At 46.5% G+C, this 15,998-nt stretch overlaps 1 protein-coding gene across 3 annotated transcripts in view; it reads right to left on the bottom strand.

Moving 5' to 3' along the window:
* The window catches only part of IQSEC1 (IQ motif and Sec7 domain ArfGEF 1), a 150,445-nt gene that overhangs the window by 72,409 nt on the left and 62,038 nt on the right, over window positions 1-15,998 (bottom strand). The window contains exon 1 of one of the 3 annotated variants that reach the window (XM_079777568.1): window positions 1,180-1,393. The exons of the other annotated variants lie outside the window; for them this stretch is intronic. Within the exon in view, the coding sequence (XP_079633694.1) occupies window positions 1,180-1,244 (65 nt within the window). The 5' untranslated portion in view covers window positions 1,245-1,393. Of the gene's footprint in view, window positions 1-1,179; window positions 1,394-15,998 lie in introns of those variants that run through there. 3 annotated transcript variants of the gene reach the window in all.

Genomic DNA, 15,998 nt, shown 5'->3' with positions numbered 1-15,998 from the left:
TCCACCCCAGATGCAAGGAGCAATGGTCCTTGGGAACTGTACCCACACCACCTCACATGAAGCCTCGGGCCCATAGTCTCAGGCCCCTGGGGTGAGGGAGACAGAGGGGAACATATGCATGTTCTCAGTGCAACTGCCAGCTGGTTGCCGGTGGACATCCCCCAGGGGGCCCAACACAAGCCAAATTAGCTTGTCAACGACCCCCCCTCCCCCACCCCGCCCACAGCCCGTGCTCCTAGGAGGAACCTGCAGACAGCTCAGGGGGCAGCTGTGCTGGCGAGGGGAGCAAGGAAATCGATATTCCTCGCACATGCACACACTCTATCGCCATAAATATGGGCCCTTGGATGTTCAGACAGCCACCCACAGACTGTGGAGCAGAAAAGGGTTGGTCTCCGGGACACTGCTCCCCTCCTACCCCCGCCTTCTCCAATCCTGATCATACCAAGCATATATAAACAAACACCCCAATCCCACCAGCAGCCCCCTTCAGCCACAACAGGAGCCACACAGAACTCAACCTCCCTCAGTTCCAGGTGTCCCAGCGCACTCCCAGATGGCCCTGCCTGGAGCACACGAGAACCACCTGTGCACGCCCTCAGCCTTGCACACACTCCCTGACAAGGTGGACACATAACCCAAGCACCGGCCTCGGGTCTCACAAAAACAGGCCTGCAGGAGGGCCTGTCCGCCTGGGCCCATCTGCAGCCAGGCACGAGAGCAGACACCGCCGGCCACGCTTCCTCTCCCAAGCGCCCTGCCACTTGCTCTCCCGCTTCCACCGGTACCAACTCCCATCAGTGTCTCCCACGTGCGCATCAAGTCGCTCCTGAGCACGAACACACGCCTCCCGTCCGGGCAGCATGTGTCTGACACGCACAAGACGGGGTCCCGGGCCGGCTCACCGCGCTCCCAGACAGGCTCCACCCGGTCTCCCCGGCGTCCGGCCGGCCGGGCCGCGCTCTCGCACACCATGCCCCAAGCCGGTCTGGCACACCGCACGCCCGGCGGTCTCTACGGGCCTTGGCGCCGCAGGGCACAGCGCCCGGCGCAGGAGCCCACCCGCCGCGGCGCCCCGCCCGCCGGCGCCCTCCCCCGCCCGCCCCGCCGCCCTCCTCCCCGCTCCCGCCCCTCAGCCCGCCCAGCCGCGGCCGCCGGCCCTCACCCGCCGGCCCTCACCCGCTGTCCAGCTCCAGCTCCAGCAGAGACTGGGTCCGCTCCGAATGGCAGTGCAGGCACCACATGGCGGCTGCGGCGGGAGCTGGCCCCCGGCGCCCGGGCCGGGCCGGGCCGAGGACCGCCCACTCCTGCCAGGGGCGGCCGGATCCCAGGGCCTAGGCCCGACGACCAGGGGCTGGTCACCCGCCACGCGATCGCCTTGGGCGACCACCAGTGCCTGCCAGGTCCCACCACCCCGGCCCCAAGCCCGGTACCAGGCCACCGAGCCCGGCCCGCCTCCGCCTCCCTCTCCTCCTCGGCCGCCGCCGCCCCGCCCGCCGGGCGCCACGCGAGGCCGGGCCGCAGGAATGTGGCCCCGGAGGGGGCGGGACAAAGGCGGGGCCGGGAGGCGGGGTCGCTGGAGGGAGCGTGGGGACGAGGCCCGAAGGGGCGGGGCTGCATAAGGGGGCGGGGCTGCACGAAGGGGCGGGGCTGCGCGAGGGGGCGGGGCTGCAGAGCCGGAGCTGGGGGTGACGGGCGCTAGGGCAGGATTCTCAGCCCCAGCCTCCCCCGTGCCAGCGAGCTCGGTCCTTTGGGGGCGGGCAGGCTGTGTACGGCTCCAACACCGATACCCTCCAAGTGCGAGCACAGCGGACACAAAGCCCAACCAGCTAACTAGCCCGCTCTGCGGACGGCGCCGCGGTCTGCCAATCCCGCCTTGGCCTCGGTCTATAAAACTGGGCCTTTCCTGTCCCAGATGGTGTGATTCTGGGGCTCTGATGCCCTGCGCCTGAGAAAGGAGCAGGTCCCATCCTGAGGCTGGGGCGCCCTTTGGGTACTTTTTGGTGCGGATCTAACGGAAGCAGCTTCTTTCTCCATAACCCTATCTAACCCCTGCCCTCCTTCACTCAGAGACAATGTCCAGACCCCACAGCAGGCTTAATATAACACTAGTTAGTATTTTAGAGCTCTTCACTGATATTTGGTCCTCAAGACAATATTGTAATGCAGGTGGAGTTGTTATAGGTCCCATTTTCCAGAAGAGGAAACTGAGGCTCAGCTTAAATGGGTTAACTAAGGGACTTTTCCACACCTTCTCCTCTCACAGGCTTGCTCAGCTTACCCTACTGTAGGCAACCATGGCTTGCTGTTCTCAATTGGCATATTTACTTGTTTATTATCTATTCTTGGGCTTCATGAAGGCATGCATAGTGCCCAGCACCCACACTTGTGGAATACCCAAATATGGTTGGGAGATATCAAGCAGATATAGATACAATCAAAGCCCCACTTGTCTTGGGCCACCCCACTTACCCTAGGCCACCCCACCCACACGTCCATCACCTGGAGGGCCAGGCAGCTGGCAGTTCTGTGGGGTTCAGGATGTGCAGACCCACTAAAGTAGGGACATCATCTTGAGTCCTTTTAAATTTGTTTTTATTGACTTTTTTAGAGATAGGAAGGGCTAGGGAAAGAGAGAAACATAGATCAGCTGCCTCCTGCACACTCCCTACCAGGGATGTAGCCTGAAACCTGGGTATGTGCCCTGACTGGGAATAGAAACAGTGATCTCTCCGTGCATGGGCCGACCCTCAACCAACTGAGCCACACTGTTAAAAGACCATAATCCTGTCCTGCATCCCTGTTGGGCGAGGTGGGAAGAGTGGGGGGGAGGGGGGGCACTCCACCCCAGCTTGAACTGCCCTCTAAAAATAGGCTTCAGTAAACAGCTAAGAGAATTCCCCAGCCCAGCTGCTAGAGCACTCCAGACAGGTCCAACAGCCTCAAGACCCAATTCTTTAAGAATTCCAGGCACTTCTTCAGGGCCAGGGCCTCACCACTCACCAGACATTGTTCCAGCTGGGACTTAGAAGAAGGGTTAAATTTCACTGTTAGCGTTTGGTGGAGTGTCTGAAAACCAGATGCCTCCTAATTCTCTTGTCTTGTTTTATCTTCCTGCTAAATGTGCCTCTTGCTTCTGCTCAGTTAACTGCCTCACAGATTAATAATTTAGCAAATTATGAGGTGAGCAAGAAAAGTTCCAGCCTGGAGAGACAGAGAAAGTTAATTTTTCTGCTGAAATGACTAAACTGGGAAGAATTTGTACGTGTATCATTTGGGCAAATTGCTTAGCCTTCTGAGTCTCAGTTTCCTCAACTGTAAAATGTGGCTCATCAGCCACCTCTATCCTGGCTAATCACCTTGCCATTTAATTTAACTTATCAAGCATTTATTAGTGCTTATTCTGTGTGTGTCTTCTGAGACCTCAATGAGGAGATACTGCAGTGACAAGTGTCCCCCAGGATGATGTCATGATAGTCTGGAGGGAGGAGCCTATAACTCTTCCCCATGAGAAGCTCCAAAGATAAAGGGACATTTGGACTTGACCTTGAGGGATGAGTCGGAGCCCATGTAGAGGGGTTGTAGGATACAAGAAAATCATAAAAATGTTACTTCCACTGTATTTTCCTGGGTTTCAGTCCTGAGCTGCTTGTCTTGGCCCATTTTACATGCCATAACCAAACTTTGTTCCCTCGCCCTGGCTTCTAAAAGCCTCCCACTTTCTTTCTTTTTTAAAATATGTTTTTATTTATTTCAGAGAGTAATGGAGAGAGTGAGAGAGATAGAAACATCAATGATGAGAGACAATCATTGATTAGGTGCCTCCTGCACACGCCCAAGTGGGGATTGAGCCTGCAACCGGGCATGTGCCCTTGACCGGAATTGAATCCGGTACCCTTCAGTCCACAGGCCGACACTCTATCCACTGAGCCAGACCAGCGAGGGCAAGCCTTCCATTTTCCACGGCCTTCCTGCTCTCCGTGGACCGGACAGGTGGCACCCCGCCAAGGTAACATTAGCAGTCCCTCCCCTAGAGCTGTCAGGATGAAGTCCCACCTCTCCATGGCTGGCTTCGGGGCCTGTGGTCTGCTTCTGGTTCATCTTTCAGCTCTCTCCTTCATCACATCCCCGCTATGCACACCCACCTCCAGGAATACTGAACTGCTTTGAGACCCCTAAATTCACCACTGTGCCTGGCTCATGGTTAGGACATGGGTTTCAGCTTTTGATGTCACTTCTCCCAGAAAACCACCTCCGTCTGGCCCCTACTCCAAGTTACAAACTCCTCTGGTAAAGTACACTCTCATGTTACTCTGCAGCTGCTCTTTCTTCACACCCTTGAGCTGTACTACCATTGCCAGGGTTGGGCCTGTGTCCTTCTCTGTAGCATCCCTTATGCCTACTATGAGGCCAGGGACACAAAAGTGCCCAGCAGCTGAATAAGTCAAAGGTTGGTAAACTAAAGCTTGAGAGCCAAATTTAGTCCACTGCCTGCTTTTTTAAAATAATGTCTTTTACCCACTCATTTACATATTGTTTGTGGATATTTTTGTGCTATAACAGAGGTGAACAGTTGCAACAGAGATGTATGGCTTGCAAAGCTTACAATATTTATAGCTCTCCACAGAAAAGTTTTGTCAACCCTGAGATAAATGAAGCTCCCCTGAAGAAGTTTCACATTGGTTCCAGCTACCCCAGTGAATGCCTTGCCATTTCAGCCAGACCACCAGTGTCCTGGCTCAGGCCCCGTGGACAAAACCTGGAAGAGAAGAATCCAGACATCCTGGGGGAAGATGATGATTAAAACAATAGTGTCAGGAGAGAGAACCATGATGGCAGTGTAGGTAAACGTGGGTACTCACCACCTCCCACAACCACAGATTACAACTAAAATACAGAACAACCATCATTCAGAACCACCTGAAAGCTGGCTGAATTAGAGAAGTAAAAAAGAAAGCACATTAAGACTGGTAGGAGGGGCAAAGGCATGGAATGTGCTGGTCTGACACCCACATGTGCTGTTTTTTAATCGGGAAGAAATCATCCCTGCAGAGGATGCCTGCAAGGGGTCCTAGCCCCACACCAGACTCCCAACCCATGGTCTCAGAACTGGGAAGAGAAGACCCCATAACTTTGGATTGTGAAAACCAGCATGGATTGAGGCTGCCAGACACCCAGGTGTCCCTCTTAAAGGGCCAGTGCACAAACTTACTTGGACCCATACAAGCTCCAGCACCAGGAGGCATTGGGGGACCCAGACACATATGGGGAGGAACTGGATTGTCTGGCATCAGGGCAGGAACTCTTGGGCTGCTTTCTCCCAGACAGCAGTGCTTACAGGGGGCAGTGTTCCTGTGCTGGGACCTCCCCTGTCACAGGCTGACTGGCAGCCATATCTGAATCTCCATCAGCCTGGAGCACACAGTTTGCTCTGCCCTGGGGATTCCCTGAGAACCTGACCCATCCAATTTGCTGCCCCACCCAAGCTGTTTGCAGCAGCTTTTCCATCTGAATGGCCTGTCCTGGCTCAGACTTCAGACTTTGCTAAAATCTCTCAAACAAGCTGCAGCTCATGACAGCAAGCCCCAAACCTATCAATAAAAGGCCCAAGACCCAGCACTAGCACCAGCCTGCCTTGCTTCACAGTTGGGCCTTGTCTGGGTAATTCCAAACGCAATACAAAGAGAAGGCATTTGTAGATTTCTCTGTAGCTCCTGCCAGGGGGCCCCAGGCAGTGGCTGACTTTGCACCTCCATGGAGATCCTAGAGCCAGGGCACCCAGTGGACAGCTTCAGACCATAGCAGACTACAATTCTACACATCCACAAGCAACACACTCAAGGGGCAGACTCAGTGAGCACCAAAACCCCACTGAAGCAAGTCCTGCTCCATAGGATGTCTCCTGCACAGCAGCTCTCCCACTATAGTCACAGTGGTCCTCACAGCTAATTGGCCTGGAGGTCAATTTCTCCCAGTGACACCAACAGGCTCAACTACAACAAGACTGTGCACACAGCCAACACAAGGGTGCACCTAGACTACCCAACTCAGTTGACTGGAAAGGCTGAGCCACTGGGCCCTACAGGACACCTACTACACAAGGCTACTCTACCAATTCCAGGAAACATAGCAGCTTTACCTAATACATAGAAACAAACACAGGGAAGCAGACAAAATGCAGAGACAAAGGAACATGTTACAAATGAAAGAAATGGAAGAAAGCAAACTACTAGATACAGAGTTCAAAACAATCATTATAAGGTTACTCAAGGATCTTCATGAGAGCTTCAAGGGACTTAGTGAGACTTTCAAGGATCTTAGTGAGAATGTCAAAGACATGAAAAAGGACCAGTCAGAAATTAAGCATACTCTAACTGAAATAAAGAATAATTTACAGGGATTCAACAGTAGAGTAGAGGATTCTGAGAATCAAATCAATAATTTGAAATATGAGGAAACAAAAAACACCCAATCAGAAGAGCAAAAAGAAAAAAGAATCTATATTTACGAAGAGCCAGGGTCATAACATCCAAAACGATCGAAGGCTCGACCAAACGCCAGGCTGCGTGTGCAGCAGGTGAGCGGGCTGAACTGCTGACCTCTCAGAGAGAGAAAGAGAGAGAGAGAGAGAGAGAGAGAGAGAGAGAGAGAGAGAGAGGCGATCAGCAGTTCCAGCAGCCAAGCCTCTCTCTGTCTCCCAGAGGTCAGCAGTTTAGCCTGCTCGCCAGCAGCCTGGGGTGGCTGCTGATCAGCCCCAACTCTATGATCAGGCCTGAAGATAGGCCCGGAGATGCTGACTGGCATAGAAACCGACCAATCAGAACCAAATCTGGGTGAATTGCGAGGAGCCAATGGCTGCCTAGGAGGTGGAGCTTTTGACACTGACTGGCATAGAAACCGACCCATCAGAACCTAATCTGGGTGAACTGCAAAGGCAGAACATAAGGTGGGGGCTGAGGAGGGGTTTTAAGGGCAACAGCTGTTTGGTGTAAGGTGTAAGAAAGTGGTTCAATTTTTTAATGACCGGTTTGGCAGTATAGTGTATATGGCTGGCTATTAGTCCAGATATAGGGATTATGTGTTTTTGTCTGCAAAGAGCATCTCCTCCTGTTGAAAAAGGCCCCCCCCCCCGCCATTTAAGCAATCCTATCCTATATAATCTATCTATACTAATAAAAGGGTAATATGCTAATTAGACCGGGTCGACCGGCCATCTTCCAGATGCCTGACTTCCTTCCGAACAAAGCCATGGTGGTGGGGGCTGAGGCAGAGAGGACAGTTGGGGGCAACCAGGACAGCAGGGGAGGGCAGTTGAGGGCAACCAGACCGGCAGGGAAGGGCAGTTGGGGGCAAGATCAGGCCGGCAGGGGAGGGCAGTTAGGGGTGATCAGGCAGGCAGAGGCAGTTAGGGGCAATCAGGCCGGCAGGGAAGAGCAGTTAGGGGCGAGATCAGGCCAGCAGTGGATGGGAGTTAGGGGCGATCAGGCAGGCAGTGGGGGCAAGGTAGGGGAGATCAGGCAGGCAGGCAGAGGGGTTAGAGGTGATCAGGCAGGCACGCAGAGGGGTTGGGGCGATCAGTCAGGCAGGCAGGTGAGTGGTTAGAAGTCAGTCATCCCAGATTGTGAGAGGGATGTCCAACTGCCCGTGTAGGCCCGATCCCACAGGGATTGGCAGTCAGACATCCCCCGAGGGATCCCAGATTAAAGAGGGTGCAGGCCGGGCTGAGGAACCCCCTCTGTGCACAAATTTCATGCACCGGGCCTCTAGTAAGAAAATATCAGGATAGTGTAAGAAGCCTTTGAGATAACTTCAAGCGTACCAACATTCACATTATGGGGGTGCCAGAAGGAGCAGAGAGAGCATGAAAGGTATTGAAAACCTATTTGAAGAAATAATGACAAAAAACTTCCCCTACCTGGTGAAAGAAATAAACTGACAAGCTCAAGAAGTGCAGAGTCCCAAACAAGAGGAACCCAAAGAGGCCCACACCAAGACACATCATAATTAAAAATGCCAAGAGTTAAAGACAAAGACAGAATCTTAAAAGCAGTAAGAGAATAGCAGTTAATTACCTACAAGGGAGTGCCATACAGTATCAGCCTATTTCTCAACAGAAACTTTGCAGGAAGGAAGGGAGTGGCAAGAAATATTCAAAGTGTTGAAAAGCAAGGACCTACAACCAAGATTACTCTACCCAGCAGAGCTATCATTTGGAATTGAAGGTCAGATAAAGAGCTTCACAGATGGCCTGCTGGCATGGCACAGTGGTTGAATGTCAACCTATGAACCAGGAGGTCATGGTTCAATTTCTGGTCAAGCCATATGCCCTTGTAGCAGGCTCAATCCCCAGTGTGGGGCATGCAGGAGGCAGCCAATGAGTGATTCTCTCTCATCATTGATCTATTTCTTTCTTTCTTCTTTCTTTCTTTCTTTCTTTCTTTCTTTCTTTCTTTCTTTCTTTCTTTCTTTCTTTCTTTTTTCTTTAGAGAGAGTGGAAGAGAGAGGGTAAGACAGAGAGAAACATTGATGTGAAAGAAACATCAATTGGTTGCCTCCTGCACGAGCCCCAACCAGGGCCAGGGAGGAATCTGCAACCAAGGTACGTGCCCTTGACCAGAATCAAACCTGGGACCCTTGGGTCCACAGGCCGACGCTCTACCCATTGAGCCAAACTGGCTAGGGCTCATCATTTATGTTTCTATCTCTCTCTCCCTCTCCCTTCCTTTCTGAAATCAATGAAAACATATATTTTTAAAAAAGAACTTTACAGACAAGCAAAAGCTCAAAGGCCCTGGCCAGTTAGGCTCAGTGGATAGAGTGTAGGCCTGCAGACTGAAGGGTCCCGGGTTCAATTCTGACCGGGGGCACATGCCTGGGTTGCGGGCTTGGTCCCCGGGGTGTGTGTGTGTGTGTGTGTGTGTGTGTGTGTGTGTGTGTGCAGGAGGCAGCCAATCACAGATTCTCTGTCATCATTGATGTTTCTATCTCTCTCTCTCCCTTACTCTCTGAAATCAACAAAGAAATATATTTAAAAAAAAAAAAAGCTAAAGGAGTTCATCATAAAGCAAAGCAGTATTACATGAAATGTTGAAAGGTATTCTTTAAGAAGAGGAAGAAGAAGAAGAGGAGGAGGAGGAAGAGGAAGAAGGAGAAGAAAGAACAATAAAATGGCAATAAATACATATCTATAAACTATTGAATATAAAAATAAACTAACAAGCAGAAGGAGAAAATGGCGGCAGAGTAGGCAGACGTGTTCCCAGCCTGGTCCTGGAGCAGAAAGAGAGAACAGCTGAGGGTCGCACTGGGAGTATTTGTTAGCAAGCTGAGGGACAGCTGAACACCAGGAGAAGGTGGGGGACTGCTGGACGGGATTCCCCTGACAGGGCAGCCCCCACGGCGGCTGGGTCCCCTCCTGGAGCTACGGGCTCGGACGGCGAAATCTCGCCATCTTGAAAGGGAAGGTGGACTTTGTCCAAGGCCTGAAAATCAACAACTGCGGCAACCGCCCAACAACTGTTTGCCCCAGAGCACCGATCCCAGGAGGCGCAAACGCTTGGACTCAAAGGTGCTCTTCACTCCACCATGGAAAGGTCAGATTTCTCCAGGGATAGGGTGAGGTTCTAGTCCCTGCCGGAGAGAGAAACGCCCGCGTGAGCACACGGTGGGAGCTGGATGACCAGGGAGGTCTGAGCCGGGAGAGGCCCGTGGCTGTTGGGGCCCGTGTGATCCGTGATTGTGGAAGGGGGCTCAGAGCTGCTAACAGGGGGGAATCTCTGAAGAGCAACCGGTTTTGATCTGACTCGGAGGGATAGACTGGGAGATTCAGGGGTGTGCAGTCGGCTTGAACTTGCCCACCAGCCTCTGCAAACCAGTATTGAGTGCCATAGAGGTAAAAAGGCTAGAGAGGCCTTAGAGTCCTGGAAGTCAATCCAAAAACACTGCCACCCAGAGGCTGAATCACAAATTGACTCTGGTCTAATAAAAAATAAAGGAACACCAGAAATTAAGACACCCCCTGCTTAAAAGTCAAGACTGAATTACAACACTGAGGAGCAGTGAAATGCAGGGAACTGCAACACTGTCCAGACTGGGAAACAGGCATGCCAAACAGAACACTAGAGGAAGTGAATGACCTTCACTACTGCACATTTTTATTTAATTTTAATAAATTTTTAATTTTTTTATTTTAATTTTTTGCATCATTTACTTAAGAAACTATTTTTTTCTTTTTTCCTCACTTAATTTTACCTTTTAAATTCTTACATTTTTATTTGCAATCAACATTATTACTACTACTATTTTACCTTTTTTATTATATTTATTTTTGGGTCTTTATTATTATTATTTTTTTTAAGTGTCATTTTATTTTCTCTTTATTTTACTTTGGGATTAGTGTTCTACAGTCTATTTTCGCCTTTCCTTCACCATCGTTTTATTCTACTTCAACTCTACCTTTATGCCATCAATCTCTGCCTAACCTTTCCCCTTTTGGTGTCCTGTTTATCTTAACCCTTTCCTGCTCTAGATTTTCCCTATTCTTTCTGTTTACCCCCAGCTAAAATTTCACCCTACCTATATATCTAATCTCCAATTCCCTGCTTCAAGTCCATACACACCTCTCACTTCACTGTCTTAACTAAAAAAAAATAAATAAATAAAATGTTTTTCTCTCTGTCCTTTAGTTGTTGTTTGCTTGAATGTTGATTATATCGAATTTTTATGCTTTTTTGTGAAATTGTTTTGCTTATTCTTTTTTTTTGTTTCCTGTGTTTTTGTTTGTTTTTTACTTGTTATCCCTTACCTTGCTTGATATTAGTTGGTATTGTAGGTTGTATTAATCACCAGGTACTTCTTGCTGGCATTTGCTATGACCAGTGGTTTTTCTATTGGAGTTTTCTCCCCATATATATATATTTGTTCCTCTTTTCTCTCTTAGTCTCGTTCTAGTCTCTCTTATTCTTTTTTCTCATTTCCCCAATTTCATTTTCGACACTCCTTTTTTTTCCCCCTTACTTTCTTTTTACTCTTCTTTTTCTCCTATCCCCTAATTTACCTTTCTCTGGTGGTCACCTTTATTGGAGATTAATAATATCGTGAATACATCGCTGTTCAGTGCCTTGTGTGTTGTACCTGGTTGTGTTGTATTTTGTGCCTTTAAATCAATGCAGGAGAGAGAGAACTACATAACCAGACATCTGGAGAAGAGAGACCATGGGGAGACAAAGAAACAGCCTGCATATGAAAGAAAAGCAGGCATCACCAGAAAAGGAAGTAAACAAATTAGAGGCCAGCAACCTATCAGAGAAAGAATTCAAAGAAATGGTCATAAGGTGGCTGAAAAGAATGGAAGACAAATTCGACAATATGAGTAAGAACCAAGAGGAAATTAAGAAGAACCAAGAAGAAATGAAAAATGACATTGCTGCTGTAAAAAACTCAATAGAAAGCATCAAGAGTAGACTAGAAGAAGCAGAGGACCGCATCAGTGAGCTAGAAGACAAGATGGAAAAAAATACCCAAGTAGAGCAGCTTCTAGAAAAGAAAATGAAAAAGCAGGAGGAGAACCTAAGGGAACTTTGGGACAACACAAAACAAAATAATATCCGCATAATAGGGGTTCCAGAAGGAAAGGAAACTGAGCAAGGAATAGAAAACCTGTTTGAAGAAATAATAACAGAAAACTTTCCTGATATAGGAAAGAAAAAACCCACACAAATCCAAGAAACTCACAGAGTCCCAAGCAAAATAAACCCCAAAAGACCGATGCCAAGGCACATTATAATTAAATTGGCAAACACCAACGACAAAGTAAGAATCTTAAAAGCGGCCAGAGAGAGACGAAAGTTACATAAAAAGGAACCCCCATCAGACTAACAACTGATTTCTAAACAGAAACTCGTCAGGCCAGAAGGGAATGGAATGAAATATACAAAGTCATGCAAGGGAAGGGTCTCAATCCAAGAATACTGTACCCTGCAAGGCTATCAATCAAAATTGAAGGTGAAATCAGAAGCTTCACAGACAAAAAAGGGCTAAGGGAATTTATCACCACCAAACCAGCAATGCAAGAAATGCTAAAGGGTCTGCGGAAAAAAAACACACAAAAAAACAGTACTAGAAAGCGAGGAAGAAACACTGGAGTATAGAATAAAAATGGCGACAAATAAGTACCTATTAATAATAACTTTAAATGCAAATTGATCAAATGCCCCAATCAAAAGACATAGGGTAACAGATTGGATAAGAAAACAAGACCCATATATCTGCTGTTTGGAAGACACCCACCTCAGAAAAAAAGACACACACAAGCTGAGGGTGAAAGGATGGAAAAAGGTTTTCCAGGAGAATGGAAATGAAAAAAAAACCTGGGGTAGCAATACTTGTATCTGACAAATTAGATCTCAAAGTGAAGGATATAAAAAGAGATAAGGAAGGCCACTTCATAATACTAAAGGGAGCAATCCAACAGGAAAAAATAACTCTGGTAAACATATACGCACCCAATACAGGAGCACCCAAATACATAAAAAAAACTCCTGGAGGATATCAAGGGAGAGATTGACAGCAATACAATCATAGTAGGAGACTTTAATACACCATTATCACCACTGGACAAATCCTCTAAACAAAAAATCAGCAAAGAAACATCGATCCTAAATGACTCACTAGACCAGATGGAATTAATTGACATCTTCAGAACATTTCATCCCAAAGCCACAGAATATACATTCTTCTCAAGTGCTCATGGGTCATTTTCAAAGATAGACCATATGTTAGGACATAGGCAAAGTCTCTCCAAATTCAAGAAGATAGAGATCATATCAAGCATCTTCTCAGATCACTGTGGCATAAAACTGGAAATCAACTACAATAAAAACAACCCAAAGAAATCAAACACATGGAGACTAAACAGCATGCTATTTAACAATGACTGGGTTACCAGGGACATCAAGGAAGAAATAAAAAACTTCATGGCAACAAATGACAATGAAAACACAACAATCCAAAATCTATGGGACACAGCGAAAGCAGTCTTGAGAGGGAAGTTCATAGCTGTGCAAGCCTACTGCAAAAAACAAGAAACAATGGTAATAAATTACCTAACCCAACAACTCAAAGAGTTAGAGAGAGAGCAACAAGAAAAGCCCAGTGTAAGCAGAAGGAAAGAAATAATAAAGATCAGAGCGGAGATAAACGACATAGAGACCAAAGAAACAATACAAAAGATCAACAAAACCAAGAGCTGGTTCTTTGAAAGGATAAACAAGATTGATGAACCTCTAGCCAGGCTCACCAAGAAGCAAAGAGAGAGGACCCAAATAAACAAAATCAGAAATGAAAGAGGCGAAATAACAACAGACCCCGCTGAAATACAAAGGATTGTTTCAAAATACTATAAACAACTCTATTCCAACAAACTGGACAACCTGGAGGAAATGGACATATTCCTAGAAAAATATAACCTTCCAAAACTCAATCAGGAAGAATCTAAACAACTCAATAGCCCAGTAACTATGGAAGAAATTGAAGCAGTCATCAAAAAGCTTCCGGCAAACAAAAGCCCGGGGCCAGACGGCTTCACAGGGTAGTTTTACCAAACATTCAAGGAAGAACTAAAACCTGTCCTCCTCAGACTATTCCAAAAAATTCAAGAGGAAGGAACACTTCCAGGCTCCTTCTATGAAGCCAGCATCACCCTAATCCCAAAACCAGATAAAGACAACACAATGAAAGAGAATTACAGGCCAATATCCCTAATGAACATAGATGCCAAAATCCTCAACAAAATTCTAGCAAATCGGCTCCAGCAGTACATCAGAAAGATCATACACCATGACCAAGTAGGATTTATCCCAGGGATGCAAGGATGGTACAATATCCGTAAATCAATAAACGTGATACATCACATAAATAAACTGAGAGACAAAAATCACATAGTCATATCAATTGATGCAGAAAAAGCATTTGACAAAATCCAACACTCTTTCTTGATAAAAACTCTCAACAAGGTGGGAATAGAAGGATCATACCTCAACATAATAAAAGCTATATATGATAAACCCACAGCAAACATCATACTCAATGGACAAAAACTAAAACCATTTCCCCTAAGAACAGGAACAAGACAGGGATGCCCACTCTCACCACTCCTGTTTGACATGGTACAGGAAATATTAGCCATTGCAATCAGACAAGAAGAAGAAATAAAAGGCATCCAAATTGGAAAAGAAGAAGTAAAGCTATCCTTATTTGCAGATGACATGATACTGTACATAAAAAACCCGAAAGACTCCATCAAAAAATTAATAGACTTAATAAATGAATTCGGCAATGTAGCAGGATACAAAATTAACGCAAAGAAATCTATGGCCTTTCTATACACCAATAGTGAACTTATAGAAAGAGAGACTAAAAAAGCAATCCCATTTACCATCGCACCAAAAAAATTAAGATACCTAGGAATAAACTTAACTAAGAAGGTAAAAGACCTATACACGGAAAACTACAGGACACTGAAAAAAGAGATAGAGGAAGACGTAAACAGATGGAAAGAACATACCATGTTCATGGATTGGTAGAATCAACATCATTAAAATGTCCATACTACCCATACCAACGGCATATTTCACAGATTTAGAAAAAACTCTCCAAAAATTCATCTGGAATAAAAAAAGACCCTGAATAGCCACAGCAATCCTGAGAAAGAAGAATAAAGTAGGAGGGATCTCAATTCCAGACCTCAAGCTGTATTACAAAGCCACTGTTCTCAAAACAGGCTGGTACTGGCACAAGAAGAGACATATAGATCAATGGGACAGAATAGAGAATCCAGATATTGACCCAAACCACTATGCTCAATTAATATTTGACAAAGGAGGCATGAACATACAATGGAGTCAAGACAGTCTCTTCAATAAATGGTGTTGGGAAAATTGGACAGATACATGCAAAAAAAAAAAATGAAACTAGATCACCACACACAAAAATAAACTCAAAATGGATACAGGACTTAAGCATAAGACGGGAAACCATAAAAATACTAGAGGAATCCACAGGCAGCAAAATCTCAGACTTATGCCGAACGAACTTCTTCACTGATACTGCCCCTAGGGCAATGGAAGCTAAAGAGAAAATAAACAAATGGGACTACATCAAAATAAAAAGCTTTTTTACAGCAAAAGAAACTATCAACAAAACAACAAGAAATCCCACTGTATGGGAGAACATATTTGTACATATTATCACTGATAAAGGTTTAATCTCCAACATCTACAGGCAGCTTATACAACTTAATAAAAGAAAATAAATGATCCAATAAAAAAATGGGCAACGGACCTAAATAGAATCTTTTCCAAAGAAGACAGAAGAAAGTCCAAGAGACACATGAAAACATGCTCAAAGTCACTAATTATCCGAGAGATACAAATCAAAACGACAATGCGGTACCGTCTCACACCTGTCAGAATGGCTATCATCAACAAATCAACAAACGACAAGTGTTGGCGAGGATGCGGAGAAAAAGGAACACTTGTGCACTGCTCGTGGGAATGCAGACTGGTGCAGCCACTGTGGAAAACAGTATGGAGTTTCCTCAAAAAACTGAAAATGGAACTCCCATTTGACCCAGTAATCCCACTCCTAGGAATATATCCCAAGAAACTAGAAACACCAATCAGAAAGGATATATGCACCCCTATGTTCATAGCAGCACAATTTACAATAGCTGAGATTTGGAAACAGCCTAGGTGCCCGTCAGCAGATGACTGGATCAGAAAACTGTGGTACATCTACACAATGGAATACTACGCTGCTATAAAAAATAAGGAATTCTGACCATTTGCAGCAACCTGGATAGAATTGGAGAACATCATGCTAAGTGAAATAAGCCAGTCAATGAAAGAAAAATACCACATGATCTCACTCATCTATGGATAATAAAGAAAATTATAAGCTGTTGAACAAAAAGATAGATACAGAGACAGTAAAGCATCAAA

The sequence above is a fragment of the Cnephaeus nilssonii genome (assembly GCF_951640355.1).
Source record: "Cnephaeus nilssonii genome assembly, chromosome: 7".
Taxonomy (NCBI): Eukaryota; Metazoa; Chordata; class Mammalia; order Chiroptera; family Vespertilionidae; genus Cnephaeus; species Cnephaeus nilssonii.
This window is presented reverse-complemented; position numbering and strand designations above follow the sequence as displayed.